Below are 27,988 nucleotides of genomic sequence, written 5' to 3'. Positions count from 1 at the left end.
TGATGTTATAAGTAAATACGCAAATTATGTGTATTAAGTTTAATTTAAGTTTGGATTTCGTAATGCAAGCCTTCCTGACGTCATGCCTGTTTCCTCCCCCCTGTTAGAGGAGAGAGAGAGAGAGAGAGAGAGAGAGAGACAGCCTGTCCTCCCAGCTCCCCTGTCTCGGTCGGACAAGACGGTCCCGGAGCCTCCAGACTGGGATTATACGAGTGAGAACATGCGGGCTGCAGGGCACCAGCTAGCCGCAGTGCTGGCTCTGTTTGCCGCAGTGTGCGGGTCACACGCGGAGGTGATCGATGACATCCTGAGCAGCCTCTCCAGGGGAGCATCCTTCCTGGAGCGGCAACATGAGCACATCAACCTGGACGGGGTGGTCGGTTTCCTCATGCTGCAGGGTACGTAAACAAGTCCTGTGCCGGGAGACGGGCAGCAGAAAGAGTCTCCTCTCTGCAAACAGACGGGTCAGCTGCACGGAATGTCTGCAGTGTTTTTAGGTTTGCTCTCATCGGTGTTTTTTGCGAAATGGTAGACTGCGATCCTGCTTATCATGGAAAGGTTTGAGGCGAATTATTTATTTAAAAGTTTAAAGAACCAAATAAAAAAACTTAAATAAAATATCTATCTAGTTCTGCTGCATACTTAAATTGTTAAATTCAAAATACCTCTCGTTGCTTTTAAGAGGTTATGTGGTTTGACTCCAACAACACACAGCCTATCAGTGAATTTCTAAAGCTCCAACAGGCCTCTGGGGTCATCAGAACAACTGCCCTGCTCATTGTTTAGGTGGTTACTGAGATTTTGGATAAGTCTTCCTCACATCCAGTGATCTCATCTCACTCTTTGTTTATCTCAAAAGGCATTTCATTCATTCTGTAAGTATAATTACTTTATTAATCCCCTTTAGGGTAAATTACATTAATTCACTCCATTATTTTTTTTTACACACACACAGGATATACATTCAGTTGGGGGGAGACGTTAGAGTGACGAAGCTGCCACATAGTCAGGCGCCCAGAGGAGTTAGTGGTTCGTTATGTTGCTCAAGGGCACCTTGTCAGCACCCAGGAGGGGAACTGGCTCCTCTTCAGCTACCTCTCCACACTCTGTGCTGGCTGGTCAGTGTGGACTGAGAAACTGCTGCCAACACAAAGTATTTGTTTCCCTGTATTTACTTAGTTTTGTTTCTGGCTATACTAAATAAGAGTCTTTATGCTATCAGCTCAGCAGGTTGTAGGGACAGCTAAAAACATCAACATGCAGTGATGCAGCTGAAAATAATGGTCTAGGTTCTGGAGGTATTTGTTCACAAAGTGTTGGACACATTAAAGTGTTGACCTGGTGGTGGCGCTACAGGAAAAGTCAGAGGATCACCACAGTTAGGATTCATCATCTGGGCACCATGAACGTCTGTAAATGTCTTCTCTGTGTTGTTTTGTGTCTCAGCTGAACTGAAGGAAGCAGTTCGGACGTGGCCTCACACAGACACGGTCAGCTGGGCTCAGAGAACCTCCGCCGTCGCTCTGGTCAAGCGTCTGGACCAAAGCTTCGACAAGGCCGTCGCTGCCCTGCAGCAGAATGACCCCAAATACTACAGAGGTGAGAGAGGGGGACTTCATTTCCCACAAATCCATGTGATGTGGTGTGAAAAGCGGGGAAGTAGGCTACACTAACCCTTTTACTCAAATTGAAAACTCACTTTTACTAAGTAAACAAAATCTACTCAACTGTCTCACATGAAAACCTCATTAAAATAACCGGGTGATAAATGTGAATTAGTATTGGTAAAAAGTAACAATGATTATAATAAGTCCAACCAATGTCTACATGGTAAATCTTTTATCAACAAGAAGGAAAAATATTTTTTTACTGTTCATGTAGGCTGTAATCCATCGTTTTCCTAACTTTATTTTTGCTTTTGTCCCTTAAAAACAAAACAATATGTCCTTATAAGCCCTCGTCACAGGTTGCATGTCTAAGTTATCAACGATTGTATTTTATAGACTTTTCTACAAACTGAGTAGCAAAATGTATTAATTTTTCTCAGCGACCCTAGCGACCCTATATACCCCATATTGTCTATTGTTGGAGATATTGTCTTATTTATATTGTCACAGACTGACGGACAGACGCCACATGCAAGTGTCCCTTTTGGCTATTGACATTTTCTCAAAGCAGAACACAGGACATGAGATTTACAGATGAGATGAACTGTAGTATAAAAACATGCTATTTAATTTCAGTTGTTAATAATCATTCATAAATGGTTCATCATCGTTAATAAATGGTTAATACCTTCATGTGAAACTCTTGACAAAATAAGCAGGTCCTGAAAGATGCAGCTGTGATCTTGCAGTGTGACTTCTAGCGACAAACTGCCTCCTGTGGCCGTCTGTACTGCACCTTTGTGAAATCAGAGCCCTGTGGTGTCCTTCTCAGCTTCCTCTCCTGTGTGTCCTGCAGAGTTTGAGCCCCTGCTGTCGTGGAGCTTCTGGTTGATTCCTCAGGAGTGGAGCTCCACAGACCCCAGCCTGGTCTATCCCTCCTCCATGACCACCGAGTGTTACGACGAGCAGCTCAGTGACAAGTGCCTGACCCTGCTGCTGGGAACCTGGTAGAGAACAGCACACGCCGTAGCATCACTTTATTTCAGCACGACAAACACAAGGAGGGAGGGTTTCTGTCTAACAGTCACAGTCGGTGTTTTATGAGTTCTTATTTGCCTACTATTGCAGATCAGAAAATGTTTGTCATTTTGGAAAGCACGGACAAATGACCTGTTTTCTTTTTTGCTGAGGTTTGAGGACTTTTTGGGAGTAGTGGTGTGTTCCAGTTCTGTGACTCTGTTTTCATCTCCCAGCGTTTACAGTATTAGTTTGAATCGCTCACTAAAGTCTCTCTAAACAGAGTGCTCTGATCGCCCAGCTGCCAAACTCTGAAAAAGTGTAAATATTGATTTGCTTCTTGCCCTGCCCTCTGATTGGAGGAGCTTTTTGGGGCCATATGCAGCCTGAGAGGATCAGATGCTCCTGCTCAGTATTCAATATTCATTTATTCAATATTCCATGTCCTCATCATGTTTTTAGAGTAAAAAAACTAACAAACATATACAGTTAATATTATCTAGCTGTTTTCTTTATTACATAAAATGATTCACAACAAACTTTATGATCAAATAAATGATCTGTATAATAAAAAAAATAATAAATAAATGAAATAAATTTGGGGTTTGGACCGGTGGTCGGACAAAACAGTCAGAAAATGAACCATTTGTGATGTGGGAAATTACATTTTATACTATTTCCTGACAAACTAGACAAACAGTGATGTCGTTTCAGTGTGAGGGAACTCACCTGTCTGTCTCACCTGTGTGTCTGAGCAGGAAGATGAACGGGACGCCCTGCATCGTCACGAAGCCCTGCCGGGACACCATGACTCGTTTCGGTTGTCCACACTACTCTCTGTCCCACCAGCTGCTCTACTTCATGATCGGCAAAATGGTAACTAAGTCACCCCAAATTATTCTATCACAGAAAAGCAGGAAACAGAGTGCTTCTTAAAAGGGAAGTTAAATATCGTTTGGCCACACTATCATATGGATCTATGTTCTTTTATTAATGATGCAGGCTAAACATGTGAGAAACTTTTCCTGCAGTTGGTTAGAAACTTAATTTTGACATGATGCTTTAAAATCTGTTTGTATGAATACATGCTGAGGGTGAACACCTGCACCTTTTGAACTGACAGCAGATGCTAAGATAAAAAGAGATCAGCAGTTTATCAGAGAAGAGCATTAATGTGTTTATAAGTTTCTGGGCGGCTCCTGGTTTGTGTTTCCCGCTCAGAGAGGCTGCAGCAACCTGCTGAAAGGCGACACTCGAGAGTCCCGAGCCAACATGACTGAACGGAGCTACGAGAAGATTTTCTGCTCCAACATGATGAAGACCAACCAGGACATCATCAGAGACGGTCTGTCTGAACAGACGGTGGACATCTTCATCGAGAACAGTGAGTGTCTTTCTGCTGCGGGCACTGTGGTACGAGTCTGTCCTTTTCTCCACATTTGCCTTTTTTGTAGTTTGTGTTTCAACATGTGTTTTAAAATATGTTTTACTTATTTCAAACTGCATATATTTTGCATATTATTCCTGTCAGGTAAGACACTTGTATCTGAAATGCTTTTAAAACATTGAGAAAATTCGAGTTTAGACAATTTTTCAAGTTAATAAAACCCTTTGGATAATTTGATAGCTATGCCTTGGTTTGTTAAACTGTTGTTAAGGGCTGCAACTAAAGAATATTCTGTTTGTTTAATCTTACAATTATATTCTTGATTAATTAATTAATGGTTTTGTCTATGAAAAGTTAAAAAACAAGTGAAATGGTGCCAATCAAAATGTTCTAGAAACAGCGGTGAAGTCTCATTTTGTCCAAACCCCCAAAAAATTCAGTTTCCAATTATCTAAATCTGACAAAAGCAAGAAATCCTCACATTAGAGATTCAAGGTACAAGCTTGTTGTTATTATTATACAGCACAAGGCTGCATAATGAAACTACATTTGTAGCTACACACAAAATAGCCTATAGATTCTGTAAACTGAATATTTTGGCTTTTTTGTTTAAAAAGTGAGTGACACGATTAATTGATTATCAAAATAGTTTAACTTTATGTTGGTCAACAGACTAATCAATTAAGCGACCAATGGTTTTAGCTTTGAAACCAGATATGAAACCTCCTACTTTTAATCATCCCACATTCTTTGTATAAACACTGCCCTATATTTTATTTATATTTTGAGTTTCTCTCTGCTGTGTTAGTTTCTTGCAGGCATTATTCAAGTTTGACCTTTTCTAACAAATCACGCAAAAGATGGAAAACAAATCAGCCAATCAGACAAAATAATTTTAGCAATAGGCTTTGACTGAAGATATGAAATAGGTGAATCCTTTTTTGATCAAATATTATTAGTCTTTATGGCTCAGACAGGCCACAGCAGCTTTAAGTCAATGGTGATGCATGTTTTAGTGTTTGTGACATGTCTGTTTACTGTTCACTAATTCAACACTTTATTGATTCTCTCTGCCTTCAGGTGTCTTTTTATGAGATATTGATGCTCGTGTAAAACTGCTGAAAGGAGGGAAACTGCTCTGTGAACAAATGTAAATCCTTGCACGGTTGAGTTGCAGCGGGAGTTTCGGCAGAACAGTGTAGAAAACAGAAGGCTAAATGTACCAGGGACTGACTTAAGTTCCTCTTCTCTTTGTCAACAGTCCTGATTTGTGGATTGTCTGGTTTCTTCGACTTCTACAAAGCTGACTGGCTGCAGCATATCCTCCGGCTGCAGGATGAGGAAGTGGGCTGCTTTGGACGAGACAGTGAGTGTTTGAGCAGCATTATAATAAACCAGTTTTAAAAATACAGTTAAATGTCAAATTCTTTCAAGGGAGCACGGTTTTCAAATTAAACCTAATATCTTAAGTGTTCTCAAAATATCTGACCTGTTTTGTGGACATAAATGAGGCAATTAATAATTAATCAAGCAATTTAAGGCTGTGATTAATACAATTTAAAATATTATTTGTATTTTAGGGGGGATGAAACAAAAGTGCGGAGTGATGGAGTAAAGAAATTCTAGACAAACTAGTTAGTTTTTACTTTATTATAGCGATAATAAGTTAAGTTTTGATGAATCAGAATAGATCAGAATTAGAATCTCTTAATTTGCTGAGTAGCATATAATCTATGTACACAAAAGGCCTCTTAAAAGGAAGTTATCCTTGCCTCTCTCGCCTAGTGCTTGCTCTTGGTGGGAATTGTTGGTTCTCTGGAAATTTTATCACAGAGTACTGTCTAGGCTTGCTCTATATGAAAAGTGCAAACTGAAATGAATTAAAGTGTGGTAAATCCTTGAGGGAATTGGGGGCTTGTCAAGGCTGGGACATAGCACAATCTGCAGTATTTTCACTGTGTGGTAGTAGTCTAAATAAAGTGAATACTTCTGCCACCACTCTACAGAAACAGCTTACCAGAACACATTGATTAGAGGGGGAGAACAATAAGTTTGCACTGGGTCTATGAATATAAAGACTTTCCATTAAAACAACCCAAAAATGATTTTACACAACTATCACAGTAAAATGCAAGACAGGGCCTAGTGTAGCAGAAACATCAGATATAATAATGAAACACTGACAGGAACATTTTAATGCATTATGAGTCCTTTTCATACTTTAGGTAAATAGTAATACAATCTTTACTCAACCAGGTTTTCAAACACATTAATGCTGCCAGAAACCCACTTTCAGATTTGTAAAAACCATTTTTTCCTGTTTGTGAAAACGCTATAAAAAGGATGATTTAGGATATTTACACTTAAGCTCTGGGCCAGATCAAAAACCACTACGGCTAGGGCCTTCAAATATGGACAAGACTGTCCCAGAGAGGCTTAAGAGTCTTTTAAACACCCCCGCACACAGAACATCAGATTTGATGGGAAAACAGGGAAAACGAACTAAAACTAGCACTAACAGAACAGAGTACACAGAACAATACCGCATATGAAAACACAATAAAACAGGCAGACTGAAAATAAGACAACAGACGGACAAGTCTGAAACCCAATACATGACTAAGAGACAAACCAGCAGATAATTAAACTAAAGATATCTGACCAGAACAACTACACAGAACAAGCAGAAGCAAACTAACAGATAACAAACTGACCAATAAACCAAAAACCTAAATATAAACCTAAACTAAACAGAATGTGAAAAGACTGCAGAGACTCAACAGGAGAATCCTGAGAACACAGGATGTGTGAACTGTGGAACTCATGGATGGATACATCTAATTACTAAAAAAAGTAATGTGTTAAATGTCAGATTCTTCTCAGGGGAAGTTTGCAGTTTGAATTGAAAGTATCCTATGGAGGTAAATCAGGGCCAAAAACATTGAAAATGGACAGACTAAAAGTCACAAACAGATATTACAACTTGTAAACACATAACACAATCTACAAATACATAAAAAATCCGCAAACAAAGTTCTCATGATCCGCAAATGTAAAACACGATCTACAAATAGATACAAAATCCTCAAACAGACTCTTCATGATCCACAAATATAAAGCATGATATACAAAAAGATTAAAAATCTACAAATAAACACATCATGATCCACAAATAGAAATCAGTGACTTGTACTTGTACTTGAATGTAAAGTGATTTGTTTGCAGGTGAATTTCATGTTCTATTTGTAGATTGTGTCACATTTGTATTTTTTGAATTTGAATTTTGGCACTATTTTTTCGCTGTGGTGACAGAACAATGCCATAATTGTTTTAGGATTATATCTATTGGAATCAGCGAGTGCTTGGACATACCAAAATAAATTGCAGATGTATCTAAACTTCTGTCTGGAAGCTTTTTAAAACCAAATTTGCTGTTTAGCACGTCTCCTCAGACATTGCGTTATATGCGATTCCCACAGCTTTAAGTAAAGCCAGGCAAGAATCTGCTCTATAATTACGGGAAGAAGTTGGTGTCTGTTAAAATTGTGTCCTCTTACATTTAATCTTTTATGTATGTTCTTTTAATACTAATACTATTATTTTTACTAATATTGTTATGTCTTATAGGTATATATTGTGTATTTTATCGTTACCCTTTCCTTCTCCTATACTTGTTATGTTAGTCCGTCCACATTTACCAGGGTTTAGGTCAGAACTATAGAGATTGTTTTATCACAGGTGGTGTAAGTATAGACACTTGTAAGATATTATTACATATTTTTTTCACTTAGGTGTTGACAGCCTGAACCGGACAAAGAGATGAATTAACAGTTGCTATTGTTCTCCCGTTTCTTGTCTCAGAGAGCATCATCTCTCAGATCATTGGAGACGAGCTGCTGGAACAGCTGCAGCCTCACAGGAGAGTGAAGAGGAGGGAGAAAATACTTCCAGGTCAGCTCCAGGACACATCTTATTATTCTGCCGTCACACAGGCTTATTTACTGTGATCTGCTGAGTCATTTATTAAGAGCTCAAACTAGGAGTAGTATCACAGAGCATCATAAGATTTGGGATTACTGCCTGGTATTATCAGTAAAGCTTAGAGCTCTTATCATTTGCCTGGTGCAGCCTGCTCTGAAGGTCGTGGCCGGTAAGAATCGCTGATCTCTGATCGATAGATGATCAGATTCACTTCATGTTCCACGTCGACCCACTGGCAAAAGATAAAAGTATGAATAAAACGTTCACTATACCCTGATGTCATGAGGTAAAAAAGGTAGAGATGCAACAATTTTTCTTCTATCATCCCGGTTCTCTCTTTTTCTCCGCAAAATTTATAAAACAGTATCTGTATATTTAAAATCTGTAGAACTTGGTATCATTTTTACGTTACATGAGGACAAGAGCTGTCGGTAGCCCGCTGAAACTGACACCTTAAAGGACCTTCAACGTAGACAAGATTCTGTCTTCAGTATGGATTGTGACGTCCGGTCGATACCTGATGTGCTTACAAAGATTTGTATTGTTTCAAGACAAAACATCCCCACAGGAACATTAAAGTACATTTTATTTCTCAGCTTACTGAGCAGAAATAAATATATTGATAATAAAGATGGGTGATGAGTAGTAGGGTTGGGTATGGTTTAAATTTTATCGTATCTCAGTTCTGGTTCCTTCATCTTAGATCTCCTCAGCGCTCGCTGACTTTCACCCTCTTGCTCCTCTTCCCCTTCATGGCTAAAGTGAAAGGAGTCTCTGTACTAGAGGGGGCGTCTCTGGGGACTCGTCTCTAAGAAAACTATTATGTTGAGTCATTTGTAGACATCATTCGTTTCCCTTCAGTATAAAAGGTGAACGTCAGCTCACCTGTGTTTTGTGCTGGAGAGGTTGCTACTGTTTGTTATATCTGGGGCGTCATTGTAGCTGGGGGAGCGAGACACCTTGAACACGGTGCGTTCCTTCAGATTCACGCCGTGTTGAAGGAAACGCTTCGTCATGTTGGAGCTGCTTCCTCCCTCGCACCAAACCTCCTTACTGCAGCTGTTGCGTTTTGCTGTGTTCTCTTTTTTTAGTGCAGCTAAGCCAAACTTTGGAGCATTTGCTGCGGACTGGAAACAGAAGGACTCTCTTCTTCATGCTTTGTTGTTGTAACAAATGAGCTGACGTCAGGTCGGCGTAGCAGCTCCTGGCAGATAAGAGACAATTTTACAGACTGCAGTTCAGTCAGGAGCAGAGATATGCAGGAAGTTAGGAACAGAGGAGCAGAATTGAGATCCTTATCGAATCCGTGGTTCTTGGAAATCACGAACCGGTTCAAACCGGTTGTCGATACTCATTTCATGTCTGTATCTTGTACTTTTACTTTTGAATCGCAGGTAATTTTACTGCTAATACTTGTTGACTTTCATGCGAGTAAAAATTTGAATGTAGAACTTGGGAGGGAAAAAAGATGACCGGTCATAAAATGCTCCAATACACCCGAGTCAAACTCACTCTTTCCTCCCCCTCTGCCCTTCTCGTCTCCCAGACGGCTGCTCCAGTCACATGACGGCAGTGGCTGTCGGCGCTCTGGGCGGATACCTGAACTACTACCTGGCAGAACAGGACATAACGAAGAGGCCGCTCTCCTGAACGCCCATCCTCACCCTTGTGCGTTCACACAAGCAAAACCGTAGATCCGGTAGCTCTTCACAGCTGGAGAACGACTCTCAACACAAAATGGAAGCAACACTTTTCCCTTTTCCACTTTTTGTTCATTTATCTTCGATGATTATAATGAGGAAAATGCTTTAGCCCCGATGTGCTGAATCTGACCTAATGCTATGCATCTAATTAATCCCAAACTAGATGTCCTTTTAAAAGTAGCGATGCTCCAATCCTACAGGAAGCAATCTGAAAAAGTTCAGCAAACTAGCGTCCGAGGCAGCTCACGTTCCGGTCCACGTGGAGCTGGACACGGTGACTTCAGGCTGCTAGCTGAAGAAATTATAATTTTTTTTCTAAATGAAATTTTGGTGGATTTAGTTTAGAATTTATTGCACTTTCACTTTTCCAGAGTGAGCTGGCTTGTCAGATTTTTCCTTTTGCCGCACAGTTTAAGCTTAACCATTTTTCTGGGGAGTTATGGGCGAAGGGATTAGAGCTGTAACCCCGATGCCGTCCCCTGGTTGGCTGTTATTGTATGAATTTTATGTCAAAACGTTTTAATATTTCTGGCTGCTCTGTGAGGAGAGAGACCTGTCCAGAATTTAGGTTAGGCAAATTGTGATTTGTGACATTGGGCTATAGAAATACAATTTACTTGACTTAACAAGATGTAATGAATTAAAGGAAAATGATTGTACTTTTTGACCTGGTTCTTCTTATTTGCACTTGGCTACATAGAAAATATGACAGCGAAAAATGACAGCAGAGCGGAAAACGGAGGCGGCAGGTACAGAGTTATCCGTCAGAATGGCCATTATTATGACAATAAGACTTACAGTGGCTTGTTGGAAAACAATATTTAAAGTGGTGTTTGAAGGCAAATGTTTTTTGATAGTTGTTCCGAAAGGCTAGAGGTGGGACAGGAGGTCAAAACGCTTTAAATACAAGGAACCGGTCAGTTATTTAAAAGCAGCCTGATTGGAGCATCCCTATTTGAAAGGCCAAGGCATATTTACTGCAGCTTTAAAGAAAAACATCTGAACATAATGATACTTTTCTTTGTTCAAAAATATCTTTATTTTAGTTAAATTATGTTTTTGCTTTTCACAAACATATCTACTGAATAGAAATCCACAGAACAGGACGAGAAGGCAGCTGTACAACCAGCACGGACCAAAGAGGAGATACGCATGAACTGAATGCATGCAGATGAACTCATCATACAAAATTGTTATCATGTATTTTATGTTAGCAGAATAAAAAAAACAAAACAATCAAGTTTGCTGCATGTATCCTGTATAATAAGTAGCACTGATTAAAAAATAAAACGTAAATCTCTTGCTATAAGAGTCTGAAGTAGAGCTTCAGTCGGATCATAAAGTGAGAAAGAACTCAAGCTGATTATGTAAGAGATGAACTTTGTGCCAAAACTTTCCCCAGCTCAACTTCCAAATAAAAGCCTCCCCTGGGGTGTGTGAGTGTTGAAGAGCAAGACAGAGTGAGTCCAAAAGGAAGTCTGGAACTGAAAAAGGGTTTTGGATCACAGGTGTATAAAGCTTGCACAGCAGCCCTTATTCACATACATATGTGACACTGACTACCAGTTGATTTGTGCTGATTAGTTCCATTATCCTTTGACTGGAAGCCATCGACCAAATGCCATCGCTGGCTGCAGTCAGTGATGTTAATAATCTGGTAAACGGGGATCAGCAAACCTTAAACACTTCAGTTGTTCCAGCCAATGACCTCGTAGAACAGCGCCTTGAGTAGGCGAGCCTCGTAGGTGACCGTGTTCTTGCCGATGTGAATGCGGGTCTCCTCCAGAGGCTGCTCGATGATGGCTGGAACCTCCTTACCGTACGCTACAGGGGAAGCAAAGAAAACACCCAGAGTTATCACTGATATCAACTCAAACGGAACAAGACTGATCAAAGAGAGGCTGAAATGTTCTAACGCCTCACATTATTAAAGCACTGCTGAGAAGCCTGGCCTAATGGCGGCAGTAGAGGAAAGGGCACGGGGTAATAAAGGGTTCATCCTCTGGACAACATGAATGTCATGGCTCGGCAAATTTAACAAAAGATTAATATAAAATGCATTTAGTGGAAACTGACAGGGTGGTAAAGGTCATTCATCTGGATTCCATAGATATCATGAAAATCTGGTCTTGTATGGACGCTGCACGTGCAGTTTACAGTGGAAACGAGGGCAGATTGTTATTTGAAGGAATTTTTCTAACAATGGGTCCCTGATTTCAGACAAAGGTTGAAAAAAAATAAAAACAGTATCTCATTTTCTAGTCATTGACTGTCAATCTAGCTGAATCATAACTGGCTAGCAGATTTGAGCTATCAGAGCTAGCTTACCTCCCTTAGCTCACTTTTTAATGTCTCCAGCCGACTGGTTTTAAAATGAATCCTGTAAAAAGGCTTTCTGTATGCAATAGATGGCTACATACAGTACATTTAGATTTAGGTCATTTAGCAGAATCCCTGAGCGACAGCAGTATGAGCTGGCCAGCCGAGGTAGCTGAGTGGAGTGCGAAAGCTAACAGGCAAACCGCTATTATCCTGACCAGTTGATGACAAATGTAGAAGACGTGAAAATTAAGAAACAGCATTGTTATTTTACTGTAGTGTAGAGTTAGTTAGTCCTGGTATGATCAAGTATGATGAGGACAAATGTAAGATCAGGCTGGTTACAAACGTAACCCTGCTGCTTAGCTTCCAAGTGTTGTACTTTTAACGTAACAAGAAAAAAAGGCTTTTAGGATGACGACAAACCAGAGTGTGTTCGGCGAATGTAACACTTCAATAGAGACTTTGAGTGTAAATGTCCCTAAAAGCCCAAAGTATCAGGACAGAGCTGCTAACGTTAGCCTCCACGCTGATAGTATGCTGGACGTTTTTGTCCATTGTGCTATTGTGTGTAACCTGTGAACTACAAAGTAATGTAGTTATTTAATGATATACTTTACTGTAAGTCTTGGCCTTTAAAGTAGTGCTAGGGTTTACTGCACAAGGTAGCTAGTTAGCCGGAAATGCTTACAGTTGCTAAGTTATGGCGGGATGATTGCTGATTAAGAGAAGGGTTTAATGAACTGCTGGTTCTGACCTGATGGTGACGCTAAAGGAAAGCTCAGGAGGTCATTGGGATTAAGATTGCCATGGGATACTAAAAACATAATGTTAACAATAAATTTATAAGCTGTATCCTGCAGTTGTATTTAAAGCAGACGCGTGCACCATTAAAAAGTAAAAGCCTGACGTTACACTGATGGTGTAGGGTTGAAATGTTGGTACTATAGTGCCGTGGTCCAGCAGTTTTACAGGTGTGTGTGCGCGATATTGCTGCTCACCCTCGCAGTGCTCCAAGAACTGAATACACTCCTGTACCACAGCATCCCTCAGCATGACCATGTGTTTGGACATGTTCTCCAGCAGAGACAGGAAACAGCGCTTGGCGTAGAACCATGTGTCCGTCCCCAGCTACACACACACACACACACACACACACTTTTCAGTATTTCATTGAAAGGATCAACCGATGACAAACTGGCCTGTCCAAATGCTTTTTTTTTTGTTGCGATATTTAAAATAATAAAGCTTCTGTGGGTGATTTAACACAGGGAGGTCCAAGGTGTTTACAAATCGGGACGCCTGTAGAAATGTATGCATCGATTTCATTTACCTCACCTGCTGCAGAACAGCCGAAGAAGGTAAACACAAAGTTTAGACCAGCAAAACTGAGAAAGAATGTACATTTCAGAGATACCATACCAAGTAATGAGTTTACAACTTCAAGTTATTCTGCAGCAGTGGAGGTGGTACATTTTGAATTGCTTTTGGGTAAGACAAAGTAGATGTGTAAATATTAATTTGGAATGCGGGGAGAAGCTGTGGTTTGACTTTACAGGATGGTGTGTGGCAGTGACTGAGTTCAGATATGACGGTCAGGTTGTGAGAAGCTGGCGTGACAGTGTGGCTCGCCAGGCTTCACATTCCTGAACTCCTCTCTGCTTTCTCTGGGAATGTGACTCTGTGGTGGGGAACGCTGTGAGGACAACAGGGGAAACACTCAGGATGACGGCCTGTGTTCTCAGCTGGACTTTAGTGGATTCAGCTGCAGCCAGAGTTTGGTTGTTGTTGTGACTGGACTAGATCAAAAGGTCCCAAAAAGAGCAGCTCGGCGTCAGAGAAAACGCTCAGCAAGAGAGTCCTGGAGGGTTTAAAACTGGATACTTGTCTTTTAATTTCACAAACTGAATGCTAAACGTATATCCTTGTAGTTGTGTTTATGATCTCCTGTCCATCACGGAAAATATTAACTGCTTCATAAATAAAAGCTTAACAACTTTCCTTAAAAACATGTGCTACAAACATTACAGAAAAAAGGCCTGAGAACAATTAAATGGCCGACCTTCTTATTGTAAGGCTCCAGGCTCTTGATTACACGAGAGATGCCAAAGTCGTAATTCCCCTTGGCGCAGTACAGCGTCCTGAAAGATAAAAACACAACTTCAGACAAAAACAGTGATACTGATGAAAAATAACCTATATATTCTCACATGTACAGATGGACAAATATACACACACATTAATGCATAGTGTTCAACAAGATATAAGACCTGTATGTTTAAAACCAGACGTAAAGTAATGTGAACAGTGGACTGGACTGTGAGTACTCAGTGCTGTGATGGCTCTGCTGCTGAGGTCTGACCCCCCTCTGGTCTGGCTTCCCTCGGGAAGCCGATAATTTTGTAGTGGCTCAGGAGGTGGAGACTGCAGCATGTCCAAGTGTCCTTGGGCAAGATACTGAACCCCTACTTGTGTGAATATGATTCTGATTCTGTGACCTTGCATGGTGCAGTCAGTGTATAAATGTTGACTTGTAGCGGATGTGAGAGAAGTGAGGTATGCATGTAGTCCATTCAGAGTTTCACTCTGCTGTGTGGTAATAATATAATGTTTTGATAACACTTTACTGCATAAACAGCACCTTAACTGTAAAACCACCTAACTTGCACATTATTTAATTTAGCAACCAGCTCATGATCGGTTTAGTAAAGCATCATGACTGTCTTGATAATTGTGGTGTCTTTTATATTGTGATGTATTGTATATTTGTTTTATTATTATGATGTTCTTGTACTACTGACCTTTTAACGTCCTGTTGGAGAAAATAGCCTCCTGGCTAAATCTGGCATGTTTACATTGCTGCAAAGCTAATATGTTTATAAATGTACACCGTCCCTTTTAAATAATTAAATAAACACGCTGTGGTGAACAGTGGAATATTTCTTGCTTCACTCACAACCATCAGCCAGTTTTTCCAGCAGGATTAGTGAAAGGCAGCAGCAGCAGCAGCAGCTGGAACTCACCCGATGACCAGGTTGACGATGCAGAGGTGAAACACCTTCTTGTCGGGGTCGTCGTAGGAGATCTGCTCTTCCTCTTTCTCGATCTTCCTCATCAGTTCTTCAGCCTGTAAGAACAGGACGACCAGGAGGATTTACAGGCATCTTAGCAGTGTGAGTGGGCCTCAGTCAGAGGTAGTATTATCCTCAAAGCATGCTTACAGTAAAGTATTAAATGTAATACTCCATTACAAGTAAAAGTTAAGTTAAAATACTGAAGTTACAAGTTAAGTTAAAGTATTATCAACAAATTTTACTTTTAAAAGTAAAAGTAGTCATTATGCAGATTGGTATTTTATTCATATACCACAAATGTTCAGTGGAATCGTAACGTGTGAATACAAACAACAAACAAACTCAGTTGAGTTAATGATTCTGAGAATTTTTATTTTTTTTTTACTATACTAATAAAGTTAGTTACTGAAGTTTTTTATTTCCCAGAGTGAAAAGTGTTAACAGTGGTTAATTTTACAATATGTAATTTATTCTATCACATCAGACCCAACTGACACATTAACGTGAAAGCAGCATTTTAATGTTGTAACCAGTGGAAGTAAAAGTCTTTGCTTTGAGGTTTACTCTAAAAAATCATATTTTAGAAGCAGATATGGTTTGTGTGTAAAAGTAAGCAGTATTTCTGTAGCTTTTAGATAAAAGTAGTGGAGTAAAAAGTACAATATTTCCTCCTAAGATGTAGTGGAGTAGATGTATTAAGCAGAAAACAATAGAAATACTCAAGTGAAGCACAAGTACCTCATATTTGTACTTGAATATTTGTACCTAGTTACTTTTCACCACTGTGTAAGAGTGATAATTATGCAGTGCTCCCTTTCAGTGTTGTGTATTGTTACCGCTCTGGCAGGATACTACTGACCACTGAACAGAACAACAGGACTGCGTTAATGTCTTTGTACAGTACCTCTTCGTTCTGGCTGGTCATGATGTAGGACACACACAGGTTGGCCAGGACGACAGCGCTCACATTCAGGATCTGCAGTAACACACACACACACACACACATTTTTCTATCAGTTTGTTCAACATATTAATATATTTAATAACATTCAAAAGCAAGACTCATTTTACAGAACATTATCAACCAGCACTCGGACCTTTAACAAACCTTTTTGTTTTTTTTTAAAACCAACCCAGACTGCGTGCAAGTTTCCTCATGCTGATGTGAAGATCTTTTAATGTGAAAGAAAATTTAAGTCAAGATTTCAGGATATACTAGATACAAGTGGTGTTATTTTTCACTAAAATACCAACAAGAAATCGCTATTTTTTAAAACTGAATTTAAGATTTATCAGACTGCACTAAAGACTAAAACTTAACTCTGATTATTTTTCGCCCTCTACCACGTTTATCATGACGTAATTTTCTGAAATTGGACAAAGGTCAGATGTCAGAAATGACATAAACACCACTGCAAAAAAACAAAACAAAATCCCACACACAATACAACAGAAGAAAATCATCAATCAACAGACATGCACGGATGTTAAAAACACTGCAGAGGAATCAAAACAAAGCGGTTTGGTCTCTATTTTTACCGAAGGTTTGCACTTGCAGGGACACTCCTGAATGTTACACTGCTCCACCTGGACAGAAAGGCAAACTGTCAAGCTTTAGTCCGGACCTCAGACTCTTTGTGGTGCCGATTAACAGCATTGTAATTGAGCGTTTGCTTCAAAATACAATAAATTAGTCAAGTGTCTGATATCTGACATGCATTTTCTGACATTAATATTCTCCCTTTACACATTTACTTTCTCCATATTGTTCACGAACGTGACGAGCCATCCTAAAAGCACTCACATTATCGTAGTGCTTCTTGACGATGGGCTCGTAGAAGCCGATGGCCTCCTTGTACTTGTTTTGCATGAAGAGCACATGGGCTACGTTCAGCTTCCAGGTATCGTCCTCGTTACAGACCTCCACCGACTTGCGGAAGATCTTCTCCACCATCTGGAAGTTCTCCCGGTTCCAGTAGATCTTGGCCTGAGCCATCAGGACCACGATGTACCTGGGATTCAATTAAATGTTTTTATTTAGCACCAATTCATATAAGAACTTATCTCCTTACACTTTTCATTAAGAGCAGGATTACAGTGTGTTTTAGTGAATACAGATGTAAATTCTACATCTTCAAATATTGTATTTAAAAATATTAAATATTGGTGCAAGATATCAGCGAGCAGCCTCTTAACTGTTTTACCATCCGTTTCATCTTTTCACATCCGTGTGTGTTTGTGTGTGTGTGTGTGTGTGTGTGGGTGAGTGAGTCCTCACTTCTCCTGCATCAGGTCGTAGTCCTGCAGAGCTTTCTTCTGCACGTCATCGTCACGAGCAAGCCTGGCCTCCTGCACCTTAAAGAACAAATAACAACATTCAGCCAAAACTCGAAGCTGAGCGGCTTTTTTACAACCACTGTTTATTTTGCCATAATAATAACAAACAACATATCTAGAAACATTCCTGAGAAATCCGCTTTTAAGTGTAAAATATGTATTTTCACAATTTCCTTAAGCAACTGTGACTCAGGATGCGTGTCAGTGTTTTGAGTTGTCTGGAAACGAGCAGCTGACAGATTCAACTACATTAGCAGGTGTCTACAGCCTTAAACATAATATCTCAAAATGAAATACAGAAAAATAAACATATGTACAGTACAATACACAATAAATTAGAAAGCAACAAAAAAAGTGGATGATGTGGAAGGAGGAAAAATACCTGCTTAGCCAGCTTCCGCAACTGCTCCGTCAGTTTGCCGTTCATCTCCTCAAACTTCCTAAAAGCCTGTGAAATAAACAGACAGCAGGGGGAAAAAAAGGTTATAAATGATTTTATTCATGAATGAAAAAAAACAAAAAAACACCACACAACAAAACATGAGCCTTTTCTAGATGTGAAAGAACTTGAAGCTGTACTGTGAAAGATTTGTGTGTGAAAATATTAATAAGACAAAATACTAATTATTTATCAGCACAGGTATTTGAGTACACAATCATAAAGGAGCTGGTTAATGTGGCCCGGGAAAGAGAAGTTTGGGGTCTCCTGCTGGAGCTGCTGCCCCTGCGACATGACCCCGGATAAGCGGATGAAGATGGATGGACATTCATAAAGTCTCAGTAGAGGAGGTACCTGCACATTGAGAATTAAATGTAATTCTCTGGTGACCTTTACCAGCTTAGTCTAAATGTCACCTATTAGGTCTGGTTTAGATAAGAACTTCAAGTGTCAGTGTGCAGGTTCAACATGAGTCCAAACCGTCCAAATTTCAGTTGATCTCTGCATGTTTGGGATGCAAAGCTTTATGAAATGCTTTTTAGTTTTCAGATTCATCACTGGAACCAATTGACATCCTCTCAGTTAGAGTTGATGCACCAACTATAATTAAAGCTACGTTAATGATTTCTTTAGCCAACTTAACAAACTGTAAACGCAGCGACATGTCATCCCCATAAAGATGTTATGGTAATTTGGTGAGCAAGCCTTACCGCTGTTTGCTGAAAACAGCTTATTGCAGCTGGAAAACATGATGATGAGAGAGCCGAGACTGAACAATCAAACAGTAAATGTTTTAAAAAAACAAAACAATGAGCTGAAAAACGGGTTGGTGATGATTCTCTGTGGGTTTGTAACTGTTACTACATCACACACGTCATTTAATCTACTGTTAAAATAAAAATATGCGTCTTATAAATGCTACACGTTTTCCACCTTCTTATCTTACAGTACCTCCTCTGGTGCTGTCTGGCAGGTCAGCAATGCATCAAGGAACTCATACATGTACTGGAAAGGACAAAAACACAACTTCAATGTGGATCCAGCCATTGGAAACCTTTCATGATTATTTAGAACATTTTGCAGGCAAACAAGAAAATGAAGGAGACAGAAAATTTGCATTTATAAGAATTAAGTGTGAATTAGGACCTGATCTTAAAGTCCAGCCCCTGTGTGACTGTGAACTTACCGGGGAGAGGAACTTGTAGGTGAGATGGGCGTTTTCTGCCAGAACATCAGCTGCCAGGTCAAAGTACTGAGAGAGAGATTAAATCCAACAGTGACATTAATACCATTTTAATGAAAGACCCACACCTCTCGGCAGCTCCCTGTGTGTTTTTACCTCTTTCCACTAAGACTCACTCCACATGACCTTCAAATCCTATTGAAACCAATTTTACTCCCTGCATGGACCCTCGGGGTCATGTTTTTGAAGGAGAACACCATGATAACTTTCAATCTAACATTCAGGAAAACAACCCTATACGGAGCTGCTGGCTTATGTAATGAAAAACTGAGTCACTGTTTCAAAACTGAAAGTCGTAAAAACAGGTTTATTTTGCTGTGGATCTATATACTGATGTGAAGTTCAGTCGCTCTCTGGAGTCGAACACATTTTTAACTCAGAGATATTTTGCTTGACTGCATTTAATAATTGTTTCCTTTGACAAGTGAAGGTATTTTGAGTGAATGTGGATGTTACTCAGTCTCAAAACATAGTGTGAAATTGGTTATGTGACAAACTTTGGGGGACACACTTTTGTTCATCTGTCACAGGCTAGACATGAAAGTTCTGTGAAGTAATTAAGTCCAGCCGGAGGTACCGGCTAATTTCTCATTATAAATCTAACTTGGAATCCATGATTTCCTGCATTACGATCAGACGCGATTAATCATTTAGTAAACATCCGAAACAAATGATGCCTGGCCGTGTGGACGTCAGCCCCTTTCTAGGCAGGCAGCGTTTTTTTTTAAGCAGCGAATTACATTTACATTTATTCATTTTACAAATGCTTTTGTCCTAAGTGACACATAAACGACTGAAGGGGATTTCATGTAGCGGGGGCTTCTGCATTTTGCTTTTCCTTCTTTTAAAAGTTTATTGTCGGAGTCCAGCAAGTTTAGTTGTTTTTTTTTTGCAGATGAAAAGACGCCTAACCAAATAAAAACTTTACAATAGCATTTCGACTGGTAGGTAAGTGTCCTGCAGGATCTCCTGGAAGTACAGTATTTCCTAGCAAAAGTAGTTAAAATACCTGCTTTTTCCTTTATTTACTTCACAGTGTTACTACAAAGTTTTACAGTTAAGAGCCCACTGCAGTGATGGCAGCTTGTTTACTTTTGCCTACAACCTGTACTGGTCTATAAAAGTCCTTGGGGAGGTCAGGATTCCTTGCTCAAAGATACTCAAAGCCATATTCAATCCGGTCTGGGCCCTTCCAGGTTCAGGATCGCTGTAGCCTGCAGGCCGGCCTGTTGTGTACCTCGTGTTTGCAGTAGAGCAACAGCAGGTTTCCGAAAGTGACGGGAGGGAAGGAGGGCTGCTGTAGCAAGAAGGCCAGCTTCTCAAAACCCTCCGACGGCTTCGTGTCCATGTTCACCAGGGCCTGGTTGTGCAGTGTCACTGGGTCCAGCTCCTGCCAAGACACACACACACACACACCATAGTATACTGTATGGGATACACCATGTTTCATGCCTCTTTAAAATGCTATATGATAAGAAAAAGGGGTCAGTTTTGGTGGATGACTCAATATAAATTCCAGTAGGGGGCACTAGTTGTACACTTCTCTCAGGTTAAAATTGCATGACTAAGTGGGAGTTACAGACTGGACCAAGGACAGTGCCCCATCTGTACATTAATTTTAATGAAGCAGTCTGAAGACGATAAAACTATCATCATTACCTCCATGTAAGCCTTCACACCTATGTCTCTATTCTAATATTCTATTAATCTCTGTTATCTCCAGGCTGCGAGCGGGGCAGGTCCAGGCAGCCTTAATTTAGATTACAGGAGAATAATCACACGCAGCCAGAATCCAGCTGCGAGCACACACACACACACACACACACACACACACACACACACACACACACAGGTGAGTGAATGGGTGATGACAGTTACCTCCTCTGATCTGGGAGGCATGTCTGTCAAAGCCTCCTGAGCGCCTTTCACTGCAGGAACACAAAGAAAACAAAGCAGAATAGAAATCTGTTAGTTGTAGTCTGTATCAGCATTTCTCCTGCATACTTTTTTAGCAGGATGAACAAATTGAACAGAGTCTTGAAAATTATTAAGGAGAAACTCAATAATGAACACTTAAAAAGGTTTCCAGTGCAGGTGTCTTGTAAAGAACCAAATGTTTTTATGTTTACATTCAGTGTAAACACAGTGTTTATCCTCGATGTGCTGAATGTGTTCATTTCCTAATAATTAATTAAAAACCTGCATTGTTTGCCACATTTGCTCTTCTTTGACTTGTAAAAACTTTTCTCTGTTGCTCTTATTGTGTAATTTCCTGAAACTTTCAGCGTTACGTTTTCAAAACACTGTTGAACCTTTATTTTTTTACCTTTAATCGACAGTTGATGGTGGAGATACAGACAGGAAATGTTGGGAGGGAGAGTGATTTACAAGCGGACGCTGCGGTTATATGGTACGTCCCCTTTCAACTTCTTTTAAGCTCTACGTGTGAGCTCATCCCTAAAGTCTCGGGTTGATAATGTGACAGAGGGTTGAGGACAGGAGGAAGGACGACCCTGCTTCTGACGGGGTGATTTTCACTGCTCTCAATCAGTTTATTCTCTCTCTCTGGATACATTTACATTAAGTGACCTTATTTAGGGCTGAATCATATAACCTGTAGTTGAGCAAGAACAACCCTGGTTAATTCATTTTTATTCTTTGGCGAGTTTTTTGTTTTTTTAAAAGACACTCATGCTTCATTCTTCTATTTTTTGTTGTCTGTCATAAATTGATTGGTCTGTTTTTATTTATCTGTTTTATTATTGTATAACTTTGTTCAGTGCTTTTTAAATAAAATGGACTTGACTTGGTAGATATATATATTATACAACTAATAACCAATGTTTCCAATGTTTGGCTTTGTTACACAAAGATTGTGTAACTTTGTGAAGGCAAACAGGAAATGTTGGTCAGAACCATTCCCATGATACTGTTGACCGGCTGCAGGTAGTTTGGGGCTGAACAAGTTCTGCTGCGACAAATAGCAAATTTAAACCTGCATTAACTGACACAACAAGCTGTATACACAACATTAACATACTATCACTCTATACAGCCGAGATGGTGAATATGTTAGCAAACAGTCGCCTATTATTATGACCTGATTTTTGATATGCTGCACCCTAATGTCTTGAGAGCATGAATTTGACAGGTGAAGAGTAGTTTCAATTCTCACACACTGAACCTTTAAGCAGTAAATTATAATCCTGCAGTTTCCTGTCTTTTTAAAATGTTGACTCCATCACTGTGTTGCACAGTGGGAAACCTGCCCTTTTATTAAGCAAACAAATATTTTTTGGCAGATTTCAAGCCATAAATAGCTTGCAAGGGTTTTAACTTAAAGTTTACATTTTATTCTATTCTAATGCCCATCTTTGGTGCAAACTGCTCATTTTTGAAGAGGCAATGCTCTTTTGTCTGTCTGTTCATCAGTGGTTACTAATGCTACCTAGGTTGTCATCAGTTCAGATCAAACATAAAAATACAATACTTCCTCTCCACTATGGTGCCTCTCTCTCATCTCTCTCTCCATCCTCCTGTTCTTATGCTTCATGAGGCCACAGAGACACTGAGTGAGGTTCTTACAGTTCTTGAGCTGGTATTCGATGGCAGCTTTAAGGTTGAAGGCCTCGATGAGGGCTGTCTGATGCAGAACCAGCGTGTTGCCCACACTGTGGACATCGATGCCCTCAGTTGTCATCCCCACACTCAGCTCTGGTGTGAAGACAAAACACGTAGGTCAAAAAGATTGTTGTAAACAGACTGCTACATTACGAGTGGCTGAAACTAAACTGGCTATTTAGACTGGTGTTTTGCTGAGATGTGGTTTTACCTGGATGTTCCCTGATGCCTCGTTCTATGATCTCTCCGATGTATTTGAGGGCCTGAGCGTAGTTCATCATGCTGTAGTAACACAGGGCGATGTTGTAGGACAACGCTGACAGAGAGGAGAGGCAAAAAGACAAAGAAACCAAGATGAACTATGAAGGTACCAGTCATTTTTCAAACACAATCCCTGCTGAATTCCTCTTTAAATTCATAGTTCTTCATGTTCAATGACAATAGAATCCCAAGGAGTCAAGTTTTATTTTCAGAAACTTTAAACTGGAAAATACTTTTTTTATCTCGCTGAACACTTTATGTTGAAGTAGAATTTTTGTTCAGTGTTTCATTAGACCTTTCTGTAGTGATATGAAAAATAAATTCATCTTTTTCTGCAACCAAAATTAGTGATAGTGTGTTAACTATAACACAAACCCCCTCTCCTCTCTCCCTTTGGCTGTTCTCTGATCCAGATCTTCGTCCACCAGGAGTCTTACTGACCTGGTGAACATTCATGAGTATTTCCTTTTGATTACTATAAACATGTTCCACATACAAATGTATCTCATCTAATGTGTTTCATCAAACAATCCTTGGCCTTTCATCACATCATCTACACATGGAAGCTAAAATTTAGGACCTCACATACTTTTGGGTTTGTGGTCTTTGTAATTATGTTTTACGACACACTGCAACATTCTTGACTTGTAAAATTATATTTTAATTTGACAAACATGATCTGTATAATTCAAGGCACAATTCAAAACGGGATAAAACAAAATTTGTTATCTCTTGCCGTTGACTACCGTACATATTTTTTCCAAAATAAGGTCCCGTTGGTGGTCCACCAGAAGGGGAGGGACATAAGGCTCTCTAATTAACTCAGTTTTGCACACTGAAACTCTGTTTTGAGCCAAATAATTGTAAAATACTGTAACATTACATAGAAGATAACCCTGAATCTGTATATAAGAAAACCACACAAGAGGCAGTCAGTGTCTGTGAAGGTGTGTTCATGTGTGTGTTTGGATGATTACCTGGCACGTATCCCAGCACCTGCATGGCAGACATAAACTTCTTGCAGGCCTCCTCATATTTGCCGTCCTGATAAAGCAAACAGCCCATATTGTAGACGTAGTCTGGGTCATCCTGGGGCAGCTGCTCCAGCATTGACTGTACACACACACACACACACACAGTTAGATTCAAGGACAAAAATTATATATTTTATATGTATAAACAGATACTGTGAGAGAGCTCGTCACCTTGGCAGCAGAGTAATCCTCCTCACAATATTTGATACAGGCTTGCAGCTTGACCATCTTTGCCAGAGAGAGAGAGAGAGAGAGAGAGAGAGAGAGAGGATAAACCAAAGGTAAAACAGGGACACGATGTGACGAGCCAAGTGCTGGTTTGACTTTGGGGCTAAAAAATCAAGCACTAGCATAAACTACACACTCTGATCCAAGCTGTCATCTGTAATTCCTGTCCTGCAACCTGTTTTTCCACAATTACTTCACACATTTTTAAGTAATTGTTTACAAATTTACATAATGTTTCTACTTGATTTTAATATAACTTAAAGTTAATTTAAAGGCAGCATCATTTTAACTTTCTGTTAATGAAAATGTGTTCCCTGTTGCTGAGCTATCCAGATTTTAGCTTGCTTTATTTAATGTGTTGAGCATTTATGGCCCATATGCATTTGTTAGAGCACTTCTGTGGAAACAGTGCTCCCAGTGATGGAAAGTGTGTAACAGATGGAGGGAACAGAATGAAAGATTTCAATGTAAATAAAGGGGGCTTCTTAAATTTCAAATTTGTAGCAGTGATGGATCCAAACACTTTCATTTCCCCATAAAACAAAGCAGTGAGTCAAAGTGGAGCTGCTGAAAAGTTGTCATTTTTGAAACACAAGGTTTTCACATCATCATGCTAGTGATTGTGTGTGTGTGTGTTGTACCTTGGTGTGGCTACTGGGGTTGTCGAGCACGAAGGAGGCCTTTGTGGCCTCAGGATAAGCACCAGCTTTGTACAGGGATTGGGCGTAGTATACCTTGTACTCCTCCACCTCCGGGTGCAGCTGGGTGAGCATCTCGTAGCACTCAGCAGCGCTGGTGAAATCCTGGATGTGATAGTAGCAGTAACCCAGCAGAGACAGCGCTGCCCTGGACTGGGACACAGTGGAAAGCAAGAGGGTGTTAAACTGGCGGTTATCTGTAGGATATTTGAAATGTTTATAACAGAAAGCCTTGCTGTATGGAAGAACTAAAACAAAGCACTACAATTAAATATCTTAAAAATACTTCATTTATTATACTCAAACTTTCTCATAGCCCAACAAACGTGGCATCTTTTAATTGCTTGTTTTGTTCAACCTTTACAGTTTAGAGTTCAAATATATATTTAATTTACAGTACAAAAAAAAAAGAAGCTGCAAATCTTGCATTTGAAAAACTGGAACCTGTGAATAAATTCCTCATATTTTGTTCAAAAATAGTGCGGAAAAAATGCTAAAATATTTCAAGTTCCCGCTGCTGAAAGTGGAGGATTATATCATAAACTGAAAACCTTTGGATTTTGGACTTTTTGTCTGACAAAACAAGACATTTTAAGACTTCACTTTAGGCTTTGGGAGGTTGTGATGTGCGTTTTTTCACACATTTTTGACATTTTATAAACCTAATGATTATTATCAGCACATTAACTGACAATAAAAACACGTGTTTTCGCCAGCTCTTGGTATTTTTGCTTGAAAAATAACTGAAGCAATGAATCGCCAATCAAAATAGTTGCTGATTAATTTTCTGTCAACAGACTAATCGATTAATTGATGAATCATATCAGCTCTAGTTCATCAACATACAATGAATTAAAATTCAAGACAATTTAATAACTTTTTAGGCCCAATATCTGTAAAACCAGCTGTATAAAAAGACCCGCAGACATCTCCAAAAACACATACCCTACTTTAACTTTACAGTATATTTTACAAATGAACAATACTTTATTCCACACTTACCTTCGTGTGTTTTTGAAGTTGGCCATTTAGGATGTGGATTGCGTCCACATACTGTCCGTCTTTAATCTAAAATACAGATGAAAATGAACCGTGATGGTCTTTATACACACTGCGTTTCTTTTAAACACTGTTTAACAATCTAGCAGGGAAGAAACGCGGCTGAACGACTGTATATCCCTAAACTGGGATTGGATTTATTTGACCTTGCCGTGAAAGCATCACTTAACAAAAAACTTCAATTTAACGGTGCAGCAACGTTAACGTTACAGCGCAGATAACGTAAACAATAATGTTATTTCACAGGCACAAGCACACACATTACCACGTAGTTGCAAATAAATGTGTGCCGAATTTACCTGCAGTCCCTCACAACTCCGGATATGTGTTGTTAGTGGTGTGTATGTTTGTCAGTAAGCATAAAAAACAGAATTGACAGATTTGTGAATGGAGTTTGGCTGAGCGTTACCCTGCTGTGTCGACGTTAGCGTTGAAGCTAACCTCTCAACTAAAACAACAACACTCTCACCAGTTTGTAGATTGTGGCCGTGTACTCCCCGTCTTTTATAGCTGTCATGGCTTCAAATGAAGAGTTTTAACCGACGACAAATTACTTGAAACGTTGCGTTATTCCCGAAATCTTAAATAAATATAGCATCTAGCTAGCTTACGCTCAGTGGATAGGAGATGTTACTTAGCAACGGAAAAGACCGGAAATGGAAAAACAATGACAGACATGTGTAACAGCCAATCACCGAGGAGGAAGGTTCCGCCCACCATCTACACTTGATGTTTTAATTCAATTGTTATTGTTCACCTGTGTTGAGGAGTAACTAGTTACATGTAATTAAATTACAAAATAAATGAACACTGAAAAAAAGCAATTAAATTACTTATACAAAGGAACAAGGTGGATACAAGATGGTAGGTTTTATTTCTCACAATACAACTGGTTGTAATGTGAAATTAAGTTTGGAACTCCCTTCTGCGTAGCAGACAATATACAGTAATATAAAAGCAATCATAAAAATGGTAGACAGAAATAAAATATAGTCAATGGAGCAGTGCTGAGGATGAATTTGAGTTTAAAAGTCTCACAGCCTGGAGAAAAAGCTCCTCTGCAGTCTGATGGTGCAGCAGCAGAAACCTCTATATCTCTTCCTACAAGGCAGCAGGGGGAACAGGCTGTGGATGGGTGGGTACTGTCCTTTAGTGGGCTCTGCAGGCACCTCACCGATATCACCAATGATCTTCTGAGCAGTTTTAATCACCCGCTGCAGAGCCCTCCGGTCCAGGGCCGTGCACATCCCATGTTAGTGATGTTTCCAGTCAGGATGCTTTCTATTGGTCCTCTGTAAAAGCTTGGCATGGGAACTTGGCCTTCTTAAGCTTCCTCAAGAAATGCAGTAGTTTAGCTTATTTATGAAAATGTTCATGATTAAATTATAGGTTACATCTGAATATTTTCTATAAAAAGCTCAGTTGAATGTTGAATAATAATTCCAGCCACAGCTGTTTAGTAAAGTTTGATGCGGTTCTGATGCTTCTGACTGGTTCACATGTTTTATTTTGCAGCGCCACCCGTCTGAAAGTGTTTAAACTTTCATTATAAATGTAGAAAATTTAAAGTAATTGAAATAGACTAGTATTTCATAAGGTTTAATCAACGAAAGGCGAGCACACTTACGATGAGTGGCTGTGTCCAAGTAATCCATAATAATAACCCTAACAGTTCAAACAAACCAGGCGATACAACAACAAATCTACGAGGGGTAAATAATCCAGAAATCAGGGGAACAGGAGAGGCACAACGAGACAGAACATGACAGGTTACACACCACATGAGACAGAGCAACAGCAAACTATGACCAGACAAAGACCAAAGAAACAAGCAAGCATATATACACAGGGATTAATGTGCAGGGTGGGAGCAACACAACTGACAGAGATTGACGAGACACAGGCAGGCAGAGACACAGCAGGGGTGTAATGTTTAGCCCCATGGTGGAAGGATGAGACATGGACATGGAGTTCTTCACC

The 27,988-nt window shown here is 39.8% G+C and overlaps 2 protein-coding genes across 3 annotated transcripts; one reads left to right on the top strand and one right to left on the bottom strand.

Moving 5' to 3' along the window:
* The first annotated feature begins 67 nt into the window (after positions 1–67).
* lg02h16orf89 (linkage group 02 C16orf89 homolog) lies at positions 68–10,935 on the top strand. The gene is made up of 8 exons (XM_046037018.1): positions 68–398; positions 1,447–1,599; positions 2,464–2,614; positions 3,383–3,500; positions 3,846–4,008; positions 5,273–5,377; positions 7,873–7,962; positions 9,539–10,935. Exons 1-8 carry the CDS (start codon positions 83–85, stop codon positions 9,640–9,642), a joined length of 1,200 nt encoding a protein of 399 aa, XP_045892974.1. The 5' UTR covers positions 68–82; the 3' UTR covers positions 9,643–10,935.
* Positions 10,708–26,659, bottom strand: flr (fleer). 2 transcript variants are annotated; one of them, XM_046037001.1, is made up of 20 exons: positions 26,478–26,659; positions 25,952–26,017; positions 24,893–25,102; positions 24,195–24,251; positions 23,967–24,102; positions 22,940–23,044; positions 22,693–22,821; positions 20,986–21,035; positions 20,345–20,497; positions 19,051–19,116; positions 18,816–18,869; positions 17,808–17,873; positions 17,367–17,443; positions 16,893–17,100; positions 16,628–16,675; positions 15,993–16,064; positions 15,038–15,141; positions 14,077–14,155; positions 13,016–13,145; positions 10,708–11,519 (listed from the first exon to the last, which is right to left on the bottom strand). In XM_046037001.1, the coding sequence occupies exons 1-20, from the start codon at positions 26,523–26,525 to the stop codon at positions 11,383–11,385; spliced, it is 1,995 nt and encodes a 664-aa protein (XP_045892957.1). In that variant the 5' UTR covers positions 26,526–26,659; the 3' UTR covers positions 10,708–11,382. The 2 variants fall into 2 exon arrangements, with proteins under 2 accessions (XP_045892957.1, XP_045892966.1); XM_046037010.1 differs by lacking the exon at positions 16,628–16,675.
* Positions 26,660–27,988: the final 1,329 nt, after the last annotated feature.

Source organism: Micropterus dolomieu, linkage group LG02 (genome assembly GCF_021292245.1).
Source record: "Micropterus dolomieu isolate WLL.071019.BEF.003 ecotype Adirondacks linkage group LG02, ASM2129224v1, whole genome shotgun sequence".
Lineage (NCBI taxonomy): Eukaryota > Metazoa > Chordata > Actinopteri > Centrarchiformes > Centrarchidae > Micropterus > Micropterus dolomieu.
Note: the sequence above shows the minus strand (reverse complement) of the source record. Positions and strands in the feature narration are given on the sequence as shown.